The sequence below is a fragment of the Cottoperca gobio genome, chromosome 1 (genome assembly GCF_900634415.1).
Source record: "Cottoperca gobio chromosome 1, fCotGob3.1, whole genome shotgun sequence".
In the NCBI taxonomy this organism is placed as follows: Eukaryota; Metazoa; Chordata; class Actinopteri; order Perciformes; family Bovichtidae; genus Cottoperca; species Cottoperca gobio.
The window spans coordinates 14,748,657-14,768,657 of NC_041355.1; the positions used below are offsets into that span (position 1 = coordinate 14,748,657).

At 40.7% G+C, this 20,001-nt stretch overlaps 1 protein-coding gene across 2 annotated transcripts in view; it reads left to right on the forward strand.

The window, feature by feature from the left end:
- Positions 1–20,001, forward strand: part of LOC115008900 (cytoplasmic phosphatidylinositol transfer protein 1-like) — a 70,763-nt gene continuing 50,762 nt past the window's right edge. Inside the window, exon 1 of one of the 2 annotated variants that reach the window (XM_029432798.1) lies at positions 1–300. In XM_029432798.1, coding sequence (XP_029288658.1) covers positions 253–300 — 48 coding nt within the window. In that variant the 5' untranslated portion in view covers positions 1–252. The remainder of the gene's footprint in view (positions 301–20,001) is intronic. The other variant, XM_029432791.1, reaches the window with a different exon arrangement.

The window sequence follows — 20,001 nt, forward strand, 5'->3', positions numbered from 1 at the left end:
AACGTGAAAGGAGGGGACGATCCTGGACCGAGTTCATTGCTATCCTCACGTTCCCTGCCGGAGGTCCGCTGGTTCCGATGAGAGAACTCAGCCGTAACTCGGGGTATATTTCATAACCCGGGCTAACCATCCTCCCACATGCGCTGACACGTCTCCAGATATTAAACACATCCCGTCGGCTGACGGAGGGAACATTTACTTGGCTGGTTTGACACATTGTGAATACATACAAGAGACGCGCACAGGGGCAAGATGTTGCTGAAGGAGTACAGGATATGCATGCCCCTCACAGTGGAGGAGGTGAGTTTTCTACTCTTTAAAAACAAAAACAAAAACTTTGTTTGTGTCATTTTCACCACGACTAAGGTTCTCTATTGTGTATACAGCTCTGACAGCTAAACCTTTGGGTTTGCTGTCCCATACATGAAGCAGAGGGTTACATGGAGTGAGAGAATTACATTTAAAAGACTGCAAGATGAACTTGATGTACTTCAGCTATCTTCTCTCCTGCTGTCACTTGAAAGTCTAACATTTCTCTGTGGTGCCTTTTTTCAAAATCATTCCGCTAAGTCTAAATGGAATTGTAAGGGCTTATTGGTACTTTGTTTGGGTACTTATTGGTCACTACGCATCGCTTTAGGAAAACAACTTCAATAAGCCTATTTGAAGACTGTTTCAGAAAGTTACTAAACAAACTACACTTCGCTCTGAGCCCTATGAAACAATGTAATGAAATATAAATATATTAGGCTATAGATAGGAGGTGTATGGGGGAGAGTGGACCGATCATGTTCACTGTTATCATCATTACCTCATTGATCAGCTCCGTAGACGTTACTGTAAAACCATATGTTGTGCTTTCATTACACACACTATCACACGTAAACGGCACAGCATTTAATCCATGCTGCCCTTTTGGTTGCACATGATGAACCCCACACTGACCATTGGTTTGGCACATAGTGGTGTTTTAAAGGACTAACAGTTGCACTTGTGTTGCATTGATTGATATCAGAAAGAAAAAGCCATTATCTGTGCCTATTTGTCTATTTGGTGTCACGGCTCTGGTCTGTAATTAGAAAGATGAAGATGATTGATGATTGTTTCCTTGTCCTGGCATGTATGTCATATAGCACAACATCACTTTTTTCAATTATCACCCATGTCATTGTTTTCTTACTCTTCTCCACGGCTTGTGTTGTTGTGATCCTTGGGGGGTTTGTTGTTGAATTTTTATGTATTTGTTATTGCTGATGGCGGGTAGTCAGAAGGAACAATGGTCTGGCTGCAGCGCCCTGTCGCCACTGACACCTTCTCAATTCAGATGCTGAGATGAAAACCCAAGTGAGATTTGCTCTCCTCCGGAGAAGCATCACACAGCTTTGAACAAGTAGTGCCATGGCCAAATAATAAGGGCTTTTTTTTAATTCAGAGTTATTTTTAGAAAGGAAAGGGAGAGATGAAAGCAGATTGCTTGCTTTCAAGTCTTTTACGCATCTTTTCAAACTTCCTTCTCTTTAATCTCCACCAGCATATAACCTGTAGCTATCTGCTTTAAATGTCTGTTAAAAGCATTCTAGGAATTGAGGAGATCACTGTGGTATGAGATGCATCCCTGCTTTGTTTTATAGGCTGGTGTAATGGCTGCACATCAACATGAAACTCTTGCCAAGTTAAAGAAGAACAATAAGTTTGTGCTATCCTCTGGCTGCCTCTAGGCTCCTACAGCACCGAGCTATAACACAAGGCGTTCCAGCACTGACTCATCCAGTAACCTGTGGTCAAAAGGGAGAAAGGCATTTTCTAATACAAGGGTGTCATGGGAGGAATGCAAATGCACATCTTCTTTCTCGTCATCTTCAATACCTTTGCCGTATGTACGAGACATCGTTTGTGTGTTGTGGGTGTTTGCATTCACACATGCATTCACACATGCATTTTCCGTTCACTAAGTTAACCTTGAGCCTTCACCGAAGGCTGCTCGTCATGTCCGTTGATCTTGCGAACAGATGGTTGTCATGAGAAGCAAGAACAGTGTAATTAAAGGCTCAATCTGCGATCAGATTTGAACAAAGGCGTTATCTCACCACCAAAAATTCAAAATTCACCATATAATCTCACTTTTGTTGTCTACTGATACATGGATTAACCTCTTTCTTTCTTTCCACCTACTGTATGTATGCTACTTCCTGTCATATTAAATTGCCACAGAAAAAACCCACTTCCTTCACAATGCACGCCAAAGAGGGGTATGCTCGTCCAATTTATGATTACCAACCAGTTTAAGCTGCTAATAATTCTGTTAACTGTGCACTCATATTGTAACATTTAAAAAAGGAAATGGATGCATTAGTCTCATATTTTAGCAAACAAGAAGCAGAGTGGCCATCCGTTACTCCTTCCATTTGTCTTTTAGCGCAGATAATGGCCTATTTAGATCAATCCCAGGAAGCAGGCCGTCATTGTTTGTTGACAGTCCTAACTTAGAAATAAGCCTCCTTAATGGTCCGGGGGAGAAACATAGAGGAGTTGGTGGTTTGATGCTCTTTTTCTTCCTTATCATGGCTGCACACATTGAGCTGAGTGTCATCCCTCGTCTTCTAAAAGTTGAGTCAACATTTCCTGTCCGTCCAAAGGGAGAGGAAGAAGGGCATGAAAGAAGGAATGGATGGATGCCGAGTAAGGATAAACTACTTGGTGACGTCTGCTGAGAGGTTTAGAGGACGGGGGACAGAAGGGTGGCAGAGAGGATGGAAAGAGAAGAGGGGAGGAGGAGTGGGGGTAATGCGGGAAGTTCCGGGAGATTTTTTTTTGTCTTTGAAATCCCCCAGGGTCATGCACTAATACACTGTGTGTGCTCGCTTAGATTTGAAGTCATGGGGACACGCAAGGTCACGTCTCACTGTGTATCGTCTCTGGGAAGAGATTACTGTCTGCTCCTCGGCTGTGTTGCGTCATCACACCCTTATAACTGCAGATGTTGGACCGGCTATCCGTGCAGTGTTTATACAACGTTTAACAAACACCATACGCACTGAAGAAATCGTTTAGCAATACCAGAGTGTGTGAGCTGTTCTGCTGTGAGCCTGCGTTCTCTGTGCTCTTAATCATCTCTTGCCTGTCTGGATGTGTTTGCCTGGCATGTAACTGCTGCCTTTTCCCTCCATTACTTCATTCTTCATTCATACTTCCAACAAAAACATCGAGGTAATGACTCAACCGTAACGACTGGAAACAGAGTAATCAGCTCTCATTGTGAAAACCAAGAAAGTTTAAGGGCAGGGTGGGAAATTAGCCTACGTTGCTAATCGTTTCTGGCACGGTTGCCAACTTGCTCATTCATTTCGTTGTACTTCTCATGACGTACAAATGTTGACACTTTACCAAAATAGTATTATCCTTCCTGGAACATCTGAAATATGAAAATAAACGGCATTCTTTCGTCTAGGTTTTGAAATTGGACTTATTATTGCGTAATAAGAAGGTCCTGGATGTCTCAATATAACCAAATCAAGGAATTCAGGTCTGGATAAAGTCTGAAACTTTTAAGGAGCTCAGTCACAGTTTAGCTTCTGTGTTTTGAGTATTGGTTTAAAGTTCCATCTCAGACAAGATTTAGTTGTAACTCTAACCAGAACCACTTAGCGAATAAATAATCATTACCCCTTTTCAGTCCCTTGGGGAGAAATCTGCTCTGTTCTTCACCTGTGAGTGGAGCCATTCATCAGCCAGCGTCCCCATATTTGTCCCTGGGAGGGTTAGAGAAGTGATGCATCACAGAAGACACAGATAGGTGTGTTTCCTTCTCCTGCTCTCTGTGTCTGTCGACCATTATGTCTCTCTCTCTGCTGCAGCAGCTCTCACTTACACCTCCCTGTCTTTGGCTGACGTGCCCTTTTTCAAGCTCACGAGAAAAATGCTGACATCGCCCAACCTTTGGCTGACCTGAGTCACTGTGTGCGTCTCCTCCAAGCACACCTGCTTTCAAAACCTGTATTCGCCCTTAACGTGGCCTTGGTTGATGAATCTGAAGTTTTCTTCACAACTTTGACTTCACACTAAGAGCTTCGTCTGCGCGGTGAAAAAAGGACAACAGAGACCGCTTAGAATTGTGCTCACACTCGGAGGGTATCGGCTGAATGTGGTTTTCACAGGAATAAAAACTAAACTGAAGCAGGTCCTTTTTGCAGAAGGCCAGGCTCTTATTTTCTTCCATTAACCATATGATTAAGCATAATGACATATTCAGCGAATGCCAGTGAAAGACACCCATTGAAAGCTTGATTAATTAAACATCCACAAAAGGTGTAACCATTACTGACCACCAGGATTTCTCTTTCAAATCAGTGAAGTACTTGATTACAATATGGGCCTATTCAGCAGACCTCAAAACAGTTGGTTCAACCCAAGAATTATAGATGGCTCCTCTGTTTCCACTTTGCATGTTGTACAAAGGTGATATTGGCCGCCTGAGAGGATAGTTTGACTCTAGCATGGATGGCTGTATAAATGGGAGGATGTGGAGCATGCTGCTTGGATGAATGTCCGGATGAATGCTGAAAAAGACGCTGTGTTTGCTGGCTCACGCTGCTCACGCTGGCTCACGCTGGCATTTTTAAAAGCGTCTCTGCAAGTTACGGTCTCGCCAGAATTCTAAAGAGAATGAATATAATGTAATGCGCCCCACGTTTGTCAAAACCCCCCATATGGTTCATACACATTACTAGAGCCTCATTTGGTCTCGCACTGTGTGGTTCAAGATGCACATATGCGTCTGCACTCGGGAGACCACACTGACGCACAACACAGAAAACCATTTGCACGCAGAAATGCACCTGATGCAGTGGTATTGTATTGTAGTGGACCCATGAAGTACTGTAATAGGATTAGAACTGCTGTGTCATGTTATGCTTTCACCCACAAGGGATTATCTGTTATAGATGTAAATGGACGTGTTCATGTTGTACAGACATGGTCTCAGCCCTCAAGCATGACATTGACAATTTAACACTACCTTCCATGGCACTATCAAGTGGATGAAAACGGTTTGTTATTTGTGTCACATTCTCACAGAAGGCAGTGGAAGAGGGTTTTATAAGTGTTGGATGAAGTGTCACTTCGCTGGTTACTTTATTCAGGTTTATTTCGGCGATTCCTGGTTTGTTAAAAGCTCTTTTGTAAAAAGGGCTCTTTAACAAGATTGGTTGCCTTTGTTCAATCACGGAGCATGTTTCCATGACGCCAGCAGCTCATCTCATGTATCCAGAGGCTGGGGGAGCTGAAAAGCAGTGAGAACAAACGTACTAAAGCTCAGCAAGGACGGGATTCTTTCCAGACAAATCAAACTGTTTCATTCAGGCAAGGTAATTAAAGAAGACAGTGTTCTTGGAGGGCTTGGTGTTCCTGCATTTAGACTACATGATGTAATTAAATGTAATATAAAGTTGTGTAAAGTGAGACTTTACTGACCTCGTAGGGAAATGATCCTCTCTTGTCCCTGTTCACAGAGGGATGTCGGGGGTTATAGTCATTTAGGTGGATGTTTTGCAAACACTGGGGATCCTCTGTCGGAATTCAGATTGAACTCTTAGCTCCCCGCTTACTAACCAAACCTAAATATGACATAACATCTCCAAGGTTTCCAAGCTAGTCACGATGTCTTCTCTGATAGTTTTCTCAGTTTATGTTCAGACCCCTCCCATCCACTCCTCTGGTTTGTTTAGGAAATGGATTCTGTTAGACGCCATTTGTTCCTTTGGTGTCATGGTAAGGTGCAATGCGGTTTTTTTTTGTGCCATCTGGTATACATGACAATGCTGTGATTCAATCACCATCCCATTTACTGCCATTTACTCTTCTAGAGGAAACCATCATGGGTTGTGATGGACCATTATCCTCGAATGAGGCCCATTCTCATTTCCTAGATGGCTGTGTGAGCTCGTGTGCTCGTGTGAGTGTACCGTATCAACAGAAAAGGCTGTGAGCTCAGTGAGCTGGTGAAGTGTAACTCTGTTCCCTATCATACTGAAAGAGAGTAAAAGCCTGATGATGGCTTTTTGAAAAAAAGAACCAATCAGCTTTCACTGGCAGTGTTTGACGTTCGTTTCCCTCCTTAATGAAACATCAATTTGCTATAACTGTTATCATTTTTTCTATAAAAATAATAACTTGACGACCAACCGGGTTTATTCACTGTGGATAATAGCACGTTTTTGGAAGTTAATTATTATAGTATGAAACTGCCTTGTGTCACCATGGAGGACAACATCTCTCCGCTGCACCAGCAAATCACAGGAGGGATAAATGACGTTTTCTAGCAGCCACAGTCTGAAGGCGGCTGCTAAATCTGTAACGTGCGGCTGAAAATAGAGACAAAGCAGCTGATTCTTTAAAGCCACTTTTGTCTCTCTGTTTTCAATGTGGACGTCTTCTCGGACGCTGTTTACCTGTTGTTACTGTGGGTTCACATGCTTACACTGTATCTTGGGAATGGCTGAAACAGCAAGCTGAGATTAGAATTAAAACGTTTAGCTTTCAGCGAATTTGTCGTATAACCAGCCTAGTATACTTGTAAATGGAGGACCTTTTTGTATAAAATGAAAGTCATCCAAATATGTACAAATATGGTAAGAGGCTAGACAGAAGATGAGGGTGTGTTAATGGAATTTTTGCGAGTGATGAAGCTTCACAGCCTCTTTTACAACACTTGACATTACATACATTCATTTGGTGCACTCTGCCAAGCACCTACAAGCGCACATTTCTTTGTTGTTTATCAGATGAGATTTCACAGGCTTTGGGAGAGCAACCCTGACAGGATACATGGAATAGTTTATTCTTTGCCTGGATGTGTTTCTTCTTAAGTAGTGACGCGTGGAAAGTCTGTGCCAATGGCAACAAGGTGATACTTGTGCTCCCAGGGAAGTCATACAGCGTCAGAAATTATGACATAAATCGATTATGATGTAGTGATGTGATACTCATGTTTCATATTAATCATATACTGTTGAGACCTGGGGGAAAAAACAGATCTAGTCATGTGGTATATTATATTTCGGCTACATTGTGATGGGTTCACTGTCTGTTTGAGCAATACCCAGCTGTGCATACAAACAGTGACATTGCAGATTCACACACAGGAGCTGACAAGTGTACACATTTTTTCTTTTGGTCTATAACGGCTCGTTGGTTTGCTCTATAATTGGCAATAGTTGGTGTTGTAAAGGTACATTTCCCCAGGACACAGCTAACTTAGCAGAAATGGAGCCAGGAATTAAAATTAAATTATATTTTGTTTTACCATTTATTAGAGGAAAAAGAGATGCTTCACTGCCGGCGCATGATGTATCTCAGGCTGGATTTGGGGACGCCATATTCTCTTTTTGGTCAATCGTCACTGGCACGCAATTAACCTTGGGATGTGTTGGATACTTCAATTTCAAGAAAAGTAGTCCGCATTTCTTGGTCGCAACTGAGGGGCCTTTAAAACGGAGGTTTTAAGAAAGCTGTATATGTGAGTAGGTAACCCTTTATATGCTACACCCACGTGTTTCAACAGTTATTAATTGGAGCCTATTGCACCGTGAGAAGTGAGCCATTATTCACATCGCTAACAAATTACTTATCTCTAAATCGGTGGCGCTCTGCCCTCCACAACAGCTCCTACACTTCGCAGTGATGGCTTTGACTGGCTCACGCACACTCTGTAGGCCATCCCATTATTATTTGTCCTGCCACAACCAAATTTCCACAACCCCTAAATTATTGAACAGATCCCTGCCAGAAGCAAAGGAGGGTTTAATACGGTAAACAGAGTAAACGCATCGCTTTGCTGTCAGAATAAAGTGTTGGAGATAACAATACAACAAACATAGCAGTAAGTGAATTTGGATTCTGGCTGTGATGCAGAGAAATGGTTTAGAAAGGGGGATTATAAACACTATTATGATTTGTGTGTGTTTTTCCCTGTAGGTAGTCCCTGAATGTATTTTTAACGCTGCACTTTTTGTTTGCATTCAGAATCCGAAATGCTTTTCCATCAAGTTATGAGCTGCCCCTCTAACATGGACCATTAACCAGGACTATTGGCCTCCACTTGATTTGTTCAAGGGCGCCTGAATATATAACACACTCCACCCACTCAAATATAGGCTTTGCAATTGTACTGTAACTTTTGGGAGAAGAGAAGAAAAAGCATACATTTACACAAGACCCAGACCTTCTGTTGCTTCAATGTCCAAAAGTGACCAAACACAGCAAACACTGGCGTTTGACAGCAAATCAAGTGTTAATGCAGCAAACCATGAAAATCATTCAAGACACCACCAAGTGTCCATTTTTCCTATTGTACTTTAATCCTCTGGTCAGCCCTGAATATAACCTTGATATGTCTTCAAGAGGCCTAGGAGAAACATTATCACAAGCTCCACACAAACATTCTTTCTTTTAGGAAGTTTTTCTTTGTGCGATGCGAGGGTCTAAGGACAGAGGGTGTCGTAACCTGTACAGTCTGTAAAGCACACTGAGACAAATGTATAATTTGTGATATTGGGCTATACAAATAAATTTGATTTGATTTGATTTGATCGTGGTGCTCAAAGCATGAACTTATTTAAACTTATAATATCTCTAGTGCTTCAGCAAATGTTGCATTGATAATGCTATCACTTGAGCGTGAAAATGGCTTTAAAGAGGCCTTGTATGTATTTGGTTACGGTATCAGCGGCCAGCCATGTAGTGTGTGGTCTGACACTGATTAGGGCTTTGGCTGTATTGTTAACTGTTTGCCTTTTATTTCTGACGAGCTTTTACCACCTGAGGCAATGAAGCGTGAGTTGTCATCTGATCAAATTGAATTTAAAAATAAAAATAAATGTAGACAGCAGTGGAGAGAAACTTGAGTAGTCACATTTAATATTGTGTGTGTGTGCATGTGGATTACAGACGCATTACAATGATGTTACTGGTCGCCACTGGTCGAATGTGTAGTTTGTTTTCCAAAGCTATCTGAATGACTTTGGCTCTTGAAGTGAAGCAGATCAGACTTAAGTCTTTAGGTGTGTCAATGCTTACATGTGTGCACAAAATGCAGTGTGCTGTTTAACATATCATCTATTATACAACCTACTTTGTACTTGCTTTTAGAAAGTTTCGAACGCTTTGCTTCCGCCGTGTGTTACGGAGGATACTTTTACACTCGGGATAAGAATACACTCGCGCGCACTGGTCATCATGCTGTTCTGCTATGCCTTCAGCCCACACACAGGTGCAATGCATCTTTGGAAGAACTATCTGCTCAGCCCACATACCCATACACACAAATTAGACCGGCTATACATAGCTATATGCTGACACACTTCATTATCGTCACTCGTTTCTATGGTAACCACTTCCATCTATCCCTACCATTACCCCCATAGCGGAGTGGATTATAGTGATTATAGTGAAAGACCATCCCGAGGATAACTGTCAAATAATGAGGCATATGATGGAACCTTACCTTCTCTCAAGCCTGGGACTTATCTCTAAGCTCTTTCTTCCATGTTTCAGCGTAGACACAATAATGTAAAGGTAAACAGGCTGATGTTCCAGGTAAACATAATTACTAAGATATTGCTTTTAGTTAGTCGAATGTTGCCAGAGTTTGATTTAATGGGGGCTTTTTATTCTTATTAATCATTAGGTTTAAATACAGAGGAAATGCAGCAGATATGACCAAATGCAGCTAATTAGAATGACCCATGTCGATGAAATGCCACATAGGATGTTTGTGTCTTCTCTGACGCCAGCAATATAAGATTATGCTTTGTGTTTTTTAACAAAACTAAGACTAGCAGCTCTGTGAGGCTGTACTTAGTGACAGCAGTGCTTTTTAAGCTAATTGTCAGCATGCTAACATGCTAACAACAACAATGCTTACATGCTGATGTTAAGCAGGTATATTGTTTACCATGTTCAACATCTTGTATTAGCTTGTTAGCATGCTAACATTTTATAATTGGCACTTAACACAGAGTAAAGCTGAGGGAACATGAATGTCTGTATCAAATTTCACGGCAATTCATCCAATAGTTAGAGAGATATTTCACTCAAAACCACAAATATCAACCTCATGTTGCTGCTAGAGGAAAAGTCAGGGGCCACCAAAGTCTTCAGGACTCGTCGTCTGGGAACCGTGAATGTCTGCACCGATTTCTTTTAAAAATAACCTTCAATTAAAGAACTATAGCCGTCTCTCGTTGTGTCCATTACAAGTTGCACAAGGCAGTACTGTATGTCCCCCCCCAAGATTCCTACTGAGACACAAGGAAGAAAATCATGTTTTTTTAATCCCTTGATGGCTCCCACCCCACTGTGTGTAGCAATTAGCCTCCTAGCAGCGGCAAATGTATTTAAGTCGATAAAACAAAGACGCCGATGGGCACACATCTCTTAAGACATTTGAGCAAGGATATTTAAATTTGAAATATTTCAGCTAATAGACCTATTCTGATCGCAGAAGCCCTTGATGTTCAAACAAAATGGATTTGTGGCTTTATTATTATTTAAGTGGCAAGTATGAAGCGTACTGTAAATGATCTTTCCAGATAAAGGTAGCAGCTCAAGCGCAGTTCTTTCCAGGTAGAACTATCTACCACACAAATACAGTACTGAATAACTCCCACGACGGCCATTCTAGGGCAATTGCACGGATTCAGAACTGCGCTGGTGTCAGCCGGAAAATTAGCCAGTTTGTCTCAGTTCCCAGTAGGTTGAGTTCCTCGTAGGAGCACGCTTTTCAAGGCGACAGCGGTCCTCTACAAGCCTGGGGAAAGATGTGAGGTCAGTATTTCCTCTGTCACTTCCACACCAGGGAATCGTGATGAAGGAACACCGCGATCATCAAATCGCTGATTGTCGGCTGAAATGAAGCTAATAAACTCCACGTCTTATTTTAATAGCTTCACAGTGAAGGTTGATGTTTAGTGAGTCTCAGCCGCTCGCAGCAGTGTGATAAAGAAAGTGTGTGTGTGTGTGTGTGTGTGTCAGTGAGGAGAAAAGGAGTGAGAGTGGGGAGGTAGGATATCAGGACAGAATTACTCTCCCTCACATGTTTGGAAAGTGAACGTAGGTCACATTCTCAACCCTTCTCTGAAAAACCAAGTGAGGATTGATTTTCTTGCTCACACAGTGTGTGTTTGTGTTTGTGTGTGTGTGTGTGTGTGTGTGTGTATTTTCCCCTTTTTTAGTGTCCTCTTCAACTGAGTCAGCCCGGCCCATGGCTGATTTGTAGTGTGATTTAGAGGATTAGGGAGCGAAAATGCCTGCTAAGATGTATTGACTGGCGGAAGTGTTTGTGTGTTTGTGTGTGCGTGTGTGTTTGTGTGTGTGTGTGTGTGTGTGTGTGTGTGTGTGTGTGTTCATTGTGCACAGGGAAACAGAGGGGAAGAGAGGAATCATTTTTGTTGGAACAAGAAGAGAGATGTTCTTATCTATTCATTTAGATAACGGGATTGTTAATCACACTGAAGGTTCCAGGCAGTCAGTTTATCTGAAAGGATTAAATTAAAATCCATGTTTTTTAATCAGACTATAATGTGTTTTGTTTTTCTTGCGTTTTGCAGTGTCTCCATAAATCTCAATTAATATTTTGAGGCATGAGCTTTGATCCATTTAAGTGCTAAAATAAATTGCGTACTACTAATTTCTCATTTCTGTCATTCTGAATGTATTTGAACAGTTTATGTTCCTTTTTTCTCTTTGTGACTCAGTCATTTTGTGCAATGGTGGCGATAGACTGTTTTAAACAGTAACATGTGTGTGTACGTGTTTACAGACAACAGTCCTCCAATAGTGGTTGTTTTTCACAGAGCCAACGGCCTGCAAAGAAGTTATGGCAGCTTTAGGACAGACGGATGACGTGTTGTAATTAGTGTTGGCCTGATGAACGATGCTATTGTCCATTGCCGATGGCTGACTGGCATCGACCACTGAGCTCAGCGTTGTGACTTAAAAGACACATATCATCATAGTTCGATCGGTTAAAATTACAGCACCTTTTAGCCTACAACAATATCAATATTCTGGTCCATCGCGATGTTTCACTTTGGACATCGTCGTACTGTATGCCAATTTGGTAACCATCGCACAACCCTAGTTGTAATGGTGAAATCAACTGACTGTAACGAGGACTGCACATGATATACAGTAGTTGTAGCCAGCTGAACCATAGGAACCCACGTTATATTAATCCTGTATTACATTTTAGAAGGGTATTGCATTCCATAAAGAAAAGTCTCTAAACAATTTCTTTGCTAAAGACAGGTTTTAAAGCCACTTAGCCCAAGTGAACCACTTAGCTGCACATAACTGCATTGTATTTGTTTTGTTTTCAGGGGTCATTTGAACATCACATCTCATAATGCTCATTTTAAATGTTAGTCAGTCTCTCTCACAAGTCTTACAAGTGCAGCCTTTATGATGCCTTTCCTACCGCCATTCCAGCCAGACTGAACTCGACAACACACACAGTTTAACTCTTGACTTCTGCACACTCACTTACCTCTGGAAGGCAGAGGCCAGTCTGCTAAAAAAATATTCCAGAGCATTTGAGTTGTGATTATTAAAGCCATGACTTTGGGATATGATGCCAAAGTATTAACAGTTAGCAAGTAGGTCTTAAGTAGACACTGTGATGTGGGAAATGAGGCAACAAGAATTTTAATTGTCGCTACAAAGTGGAGCGTTGTGTTGATGACGGACTGCTAACCACAGAGGGGTTCTTGTTATATGTGATGGGGTTATTAGTTTCCTGCCTGTCCCTTAATTAAAAGACCAAAAACAGAAAATATTCAACACGTGTATGCCAAGATAGAAATTGTAAATTGTAAGTATTTTGGACCTTACTCAAAAGATATGCCAAGAACAAAGCATAATATATACAGTAAGCAGCACGACACAACATACATGTTTTCAGTTCAGCAGTTTCACTTCATGTTGGGGAACAATTTCATGATGTAACTTTGCGTCTAGTGATTGCATTTTGGCCATATATATTTTCAGTAAAGAACACTGCTTTATCTATCTAAATATTGTGTCAAATATTGTGGGAAAGGTGAGAATCCCACCCCCAAAAAAACACATTTTATCCACCTCTTAAAAAGTAATATGTATGAGGTACATGGGAAAGTAGACACCACATACTTTGTGGAAATGTTGAGGTTTCTTCTTTTTTTCTTCTTGGTATCCTTCAAGATAAAGCTTTAAGCACAAGCTTTTCTTTCGGTGAACATGAGTGTACTGTGTTGCAGTCAACTTGTGTTATAGAAGATTTCTAGGTATCAACGTCCTCCGATTTCAAACCGGTGCTATTTGGAGCGACTGACATGCGAAAATTGCATAATCCAGTTTACTGTGCGTGCTTCAGTTTAATAAATGTTCCATAACAACTGTGTTATGTTTCTCGACCACCATCTTAAGTGTACCAGCTAGTGGAAAGAATAATACAAAAAAAAAGCACTTGAGATGGTTTATTTGTGTATATACAAGACCCATTCTGTTCATTTAAAGTCTGCAGTGCAAACAATCTAAGTGTGCATCTCATAAAGACTATCTCCCCTCTCTCTCATCACGGTTCACAATCCTTTCACTTTCCAGGTTTTACGGCCCTGGAAAGGCAAACAGGGGGCAGATGTGCCGACTCTTTAAATAGACCTAAAGAGGTCTTAACAAGCAGCCTGCTCAGCTGTAGTTAAAGTCTGACTGCCCCTCACAGCCCCTCAGAAATTCCAGAAATCACATACAATTACTGAAATGTATTCTCAGTCTATTTTATTTTCCCTTTTTATGAGGGTTAGGGGTTACATTTGTTATTAGTCTACTTCAGAACTGCTGCTGCCAGTACTAAGGAAACATTTCCACGAGAGATACATCTTAGAGATTCAAGGGTAGAGTGGGGCAGGATCTGAAACGTATATAGCTTATACACAAACCAATATATGCATGTGATACTCACACATCACATGGCTTCACATCACATGGCATAAGCCATAGCACCTGTCTATTTCTGCACAGCCAGCCCCTGTTTTTGGGGATTGATGTCTCTGTGATTTAGATTCTGAGCCTTTTTCAGACTGCATGGATTCACTGACATGATTCATCCCATATAAATCCCCCTGTGCTTCTTTTTCTACTCTCTTGCTTGTTGCTTTCTGACCCAAAATGTACTGCTTGGTGCTCACACATTGATGATCACTTCCCACACATATTTATTTTCTTGGCATGCATGCTTGCATGTTTTTTTGTGTGTATGAATAACTTTTAACCCGAATCCCTCTACCTCTCACCTATTGTGGTGTGTCTGGTGCCTTTTATGAAAAGTGTTGCATAGAAACTACTCAATACTGTTACACAACACACACATACACACACACACACACACACACACACACACACACACACACACACACACACACACACACACACACACACACACACACACACACACACACATGATATACAATAAACACACAGTAAAGTGTAGAAAACAAGGTACATCTAAAAGACCAGCAAACAGCTTATGCAGGTTTTTTTTGTTGCAGCAGTGTCACACTGAAGGTTTTGACTCTCGATTTGTAATTCAAAAAAGGCTCATTAACAAGCAAGATGCAGCACACTTCATGTGGGATAACTGACAGATAGAAAAGTGGCAGTGGTGGCTGAATACCGATTGGGGAGCGAAACAGACAAAAACTATTTGGCTTTGTTTGAGTGTTGCTTTAGTAAGACGGACAGATAAAACATATTCTTTTTAGGTTGCCGAAGCTTACTCAAATCATTATTTTTCTATTCTTCTTCAAAATGACAAATGAACTGTGATGATCAATTAAAGTTGAAATAGTTCCTCACAACAAATTCTACTGTGATAAGAAACAGTCAAACAAACAACTAATTGTCTGAAAATAAGAGACTATATTCACTTACTGGTCACAGCTGAAATTGGCAAAGCATGATTCCTGCACATTGTTAAAGTGAGACTGTGTCCCTTTTGAAAGAGGCAATACCACATTCTGACTACATAAAACGTTGAATTAATAAGCTTTAAAAACACTCAGGGATTTTCCTGCTACAGCCTTTTTTGTTCTGGTGTGACATTGTAGCTAATGTTAGCTAATGCTAACACACGATAGATATGTGTAAATTGCATTGTCGAGCAAGTTTACAGTATTTCTACTTGTGTTGAACTATTTTGCCATTTAGCCATATCCTGTAATTGTCTCTTGCTGTCACAATGGCTGTTGTTCTGGAAAAGTTACAGCGTCTCAAACATACCTGTCAACATTGGAATTTCAAAATAAGGGACATTTTTTGGCGGACTCCGCCCATATTTTAACAGCTCTCAGCCCCTACCCATGTAATGTAAATGTAAACATATAAAGGACGGGTATATACATTCAGGAAATAAATGTTTATTTAAAGTATGTATTACTTGTACAGACAATGTATGCATTTTATTTATCAATGTATTTGATGATGGATGAGTTGTGTGGCTTTTGTTTTCCCCGACGAGGACTTCCTTGCGATGTCAGAGTCGGGAAACATGTCGCAACACTGCGACTGAAATCAACGCAGAAGCTGAAGGCTACATTATCTGTGGCGCAAAGCATCGACATCTTTCCCTCAGCTTTGGTCACTTGGTTTGCCTCCGACACAGTTCTTGTCACACATGAAGTCATTGACAGTGTATGTTTTGTGCCTCTTGGCGTGCTTGTGCTTGGACGATTGTTCATGCTGGCGAACATCTCTTATTCCGCCGTGTGCGATGCTAACATCTGAATGGCACACTTTACAAAAAGCACGAGTTTGCCCGACTCTGCTTTTAATAAATAACGGAAGGTCTCCTCCCATTGGTACTTACATAAAGTGTTAACTTGTTTGGCAGGTACAACTGCATCTCCATCTATCTCCCGTTCACTGTGACTCTCATCCATATGTTCTCGTCTTCTTCTGTGTTATTGTTCTTGTTTTCTTCTTCTGTGTGTTTACTGGCGGATAGCGTTTTTCAGCTCATGTTAAACATAATACTGCCACCTGCTTTGCTGGAGGCCACTTTACTACTGTACACTTTTTTTAATTCGGCCTTTCTTTTTTTGAAAGGTTAAAAATATGGGAACATATTTAAACGGGAGGAAAACGGGATAGAAGGAAAAATATGGGATAATCCCGAGAAAAACGGGAGGGTTGACAGGTATGGTCTCAAAGCTCCAGTAGGCTACCAGGAACTCGCTAAGATCTTGTTATCCAGTATTACTTCCCTAGCTAGTGCGGTACCTTGCTCACAGGGTAAAAAACGGTACTTAAAAACGTCTTTTGCAGTGTAATTCTTTTTAGACCACAGAAGAAAGAAGGATAGTCAAGTCAAGAAGTCAAAACTGCTTTTATTTGGGTTGAAAGCCCCAAGTGTTGTGTTTACAAAAGTTGAACTGGATCCAAATCCACTGGTCAGGACAACTTCATACAAATGCAATTGATTTAGTGTAAAATCATGCTGTCATAAGTGAAACTGAGTCCTTATTGTTGTAAAAGAGGTCCATGATACACGCCCTTCCTCAAACTCCCTAGGGTCTGTAGTTATTCTGAAGTGGATGAAGTTTGAAGTAATTATTTTCGAAGTCATTTCCTTTGATCTGTCATCTCTAATTGTGAGAAACTTGTTTTTTTGTCCTAGAGGAACAGCTGCCTTACAACTTACCTTTCACTTTGCTGATAGCAATGCAGTTGATTTCCTGCTGAATCTGACCTCCTTGACCACAATGTAAAATGTAACATACTTTATAGAGACATTAGAGTATTTATGGTGAAGATACTGATGTTCGGAAATGAATTTGTTGACGTAAAAAGAATATATGAAAGTAGCACCTCTATCCGTTTCACAGAGAAATGGAAAGAAAGAACAAGACGGTAGTAAAACTGAACCAAGCCAGAATTGAACCTTTCTCCGAGGCATGAATGTTTCGCTGGGTAATTAATAAGATCTGGCTCTGTCTTGTCTAATTCCAAACATATTCTCCTTCCAACTTCCGCCCTTCTGCACCCCTAGTGATGTCATTTCACCGAGCTACACACACACATTCATCCTGATCTACACGCTCACATAAACTGGCCTAGAATCAACGGTGCAGATATTTTGGAAAAAGCTGGGTAATTTCCTCAAAATAAATGGGGGAAGAGAGGCATTGCTGCTGGGCTGATTTGGCCTTAATAGGGCTTTGACGTCAGTGGGAGGCAAAACTGGACCGTGGTGCATATTTCTGAAAGCTTCACTCGGGAGCCCCTAATAGAGGACATTTTGAATTCTGTTACTGTGAAGTTGATCACACTTGGCACTCCATCTGGGGCTCCTATAGGTTTGTGCTTGACAATTATTCTCACCAGTGCATTATGCAGTGAACCCAAAGAGTGAAAATCTGGGAATTGAACACTAACTGTAAAGCTTTTTGCTATTACATTTATTTGATGATAGTGTAATAAAATTGCAGTAGTAATCTGCTATTCTTTGTTCTCTTTTATTTGTCAAAAACCTTTAAAAAATCCTTAACTTTTATGTCAATTTGATGATTTTACATTGATTTATTTATAAAGATATTATGTTGTTGAATAATGATGTTGGTTGGGCACTCTTAGGGAGTTTTGTGAACAACTTGCATGCCTAGATAACCTTACATAGTCCGCTAGATGGATTAGTATTAACCTTATTGCAGTCATTGTGCATACATTTTCTATATCTGACTCTGGGATTGACCCTGGTCATGGGTGTGTGTGTGAAAAGCACATTTGCAGCATGTTTGCAGATGGATGACGCAAGCAGTTGGTCAGGGAAGTGGGAACCGGTCCAGAGGGCTGAACTGTGTGCTGAGGCTGAACGTCAAGTTCCCTTCTCTGTTTGTTTACCTTCCCCCTTCGTTCACTGGGAAGGAAAGAAAGTAGGTGGAGAGGCCGAAGGAATTCAGGAGGAGAAAGAAAGATGGGGGGGGGGGGGGGAGAGAGATGAAAAAAATGACTTGCAGCCTTGACAGCTGGGAGGAAGTAATTTGTATAAAGCAGACGTGGTGCAAAAATACAATACAGTATACATAACGCAGTACATGAGGAGTACATTTCTACCCTAGTATGTTGGGATGTATAGCTGAAACAAGACAATCTTGTGTTGCAGGTAGTGGGATTTGAGAAAGTATTGCTGTGAAGTTCAGAACAATAATATTAAACAGTTCCAACAATAAGGTTTGGCTTTAGGTCTTTTAAAAATATGTACCACATCAGTATCTCCTGTCCATTACACCAAAAACAAATGCAGATCAGAGAAACAAGAGTCATGCCTTCAGGAATAATCGTTTATTTGTGGCTTGTTTTAGGCTTGTAGTCATGCAGCGTGAAATCAAAACAAAAGGCTCAGATGCTTTGATGCCCGGTTTAGATTTATGAAGCCACAAATTAGTTCAACATCGTAGAAAATCAGTTATGTGTGTGTGTGTGTGTGTGTGGGAGGGAGGGAGGGAGCACCATTTAGTTTTTTTTATTCACTCCAAACATTTGGGCAACTATTAACTGGACCTAAATGACTTCCAATTAAACATTTGGAACAACAGTCTTATCTAATTTAGGCCTGGGCGATAATTCAATGAATCATTTATTTATTATAATTTATTGTCTTTCAAAGTGAATCGTATCGTGATGGAATCATATGTGGACATGCACAATTACGTTTTCTAAATTGATAATAACGAGCACAAACTAACTTACATTTCTCAGAAAGTCTGATCTGGAATATTTTGAGGGAATATCATTTGAAGAATGCGGTTTTGGTTTTACATCACACTTTACATTACAACTTATTTCAATGAGATTAAGAAATTATGTGTATATGGAAATATACATTTTTCTCTATAACTTTACTTGAAAGTGTTATTTTATATAGGCTATTTATTTATTGACTTTCCAGAAAACATGCTATATCGTGGTATATATCATTATCGAGTTATGAAATGATCTATATCGTGATAGAAGGCTATGGCCATATTGCCCAGCACTTATCATAGTTCATGTTTTTTACATAGTTGCACAATTGAAATGAACTCTCCAGAGTTGTAAAATGGTATGCATTGCTTTCGTTGGGCTTGATCAAGTCTTGTCCAAAACCTCGTATAAACATAATTCTTGCATATCCTGCAAGAAATCTTTTCCTCAAACAGCAGGAAGTCTCACTGTCAGACATTCATGTATACACAGTAGAGTCTTGTTGTCTGTTGGGTTGTTAACTGTCTTAAAAAGTTGAGTTGAAATAAGGGAAATTGCACTCTGTTTGTGGTAAAAAGATATTTCCTTTCACATCACTGCCTGTTGTTTTAGTCCAAACAGAGAGGGCATGCCATGCCCATATTGTCAGGGTGTTTGTAGATATACTATGGTTTGTGTGCGAGTGGCCTGCGTAGGTCACAGTTCAACATTGCCGTTGAACTTTGAGCTTTCTGTGTTTTGTGTTAAGTGAAAACATTATCTATGCTTTGTGACACAAAGTTCATTAACGCAAAGTGTGTATGCCTATGAGTGTCCGTATTCCACATGCTCAGTCTGTTCCATCTACTTTTAATATTGTTTTGTCTACTCACCCGTCTGTTTCTTATGTGCCTCCTTTCTGCTGTGTGTTTGGCCCTGGATCAATGGTCCCTGTTAGCAACACTGTTATGGAAAACGGTTAACTTTCCTTTTAGCTACAGAAACACATTTAGACAGAAGCCTTTTAAGTCCGTCAGCATATTGTACCAGCGACTTGTTGGTTTGACATTTTGGTTGCTGAAGAGTCAGCTTCTTAATGCTTGTTGACCAAACAAAGGAGAGACAGCTGGCTGATGCAGGCACATCACATTGTGCCAACATCTTTCTCTCTAACTCTCTCTTTCTCATGCACAGAAATGGTTCACATGAACCAACTTCCCCTCCCTTAGAAAAAAGACTTCTGCAAACCTG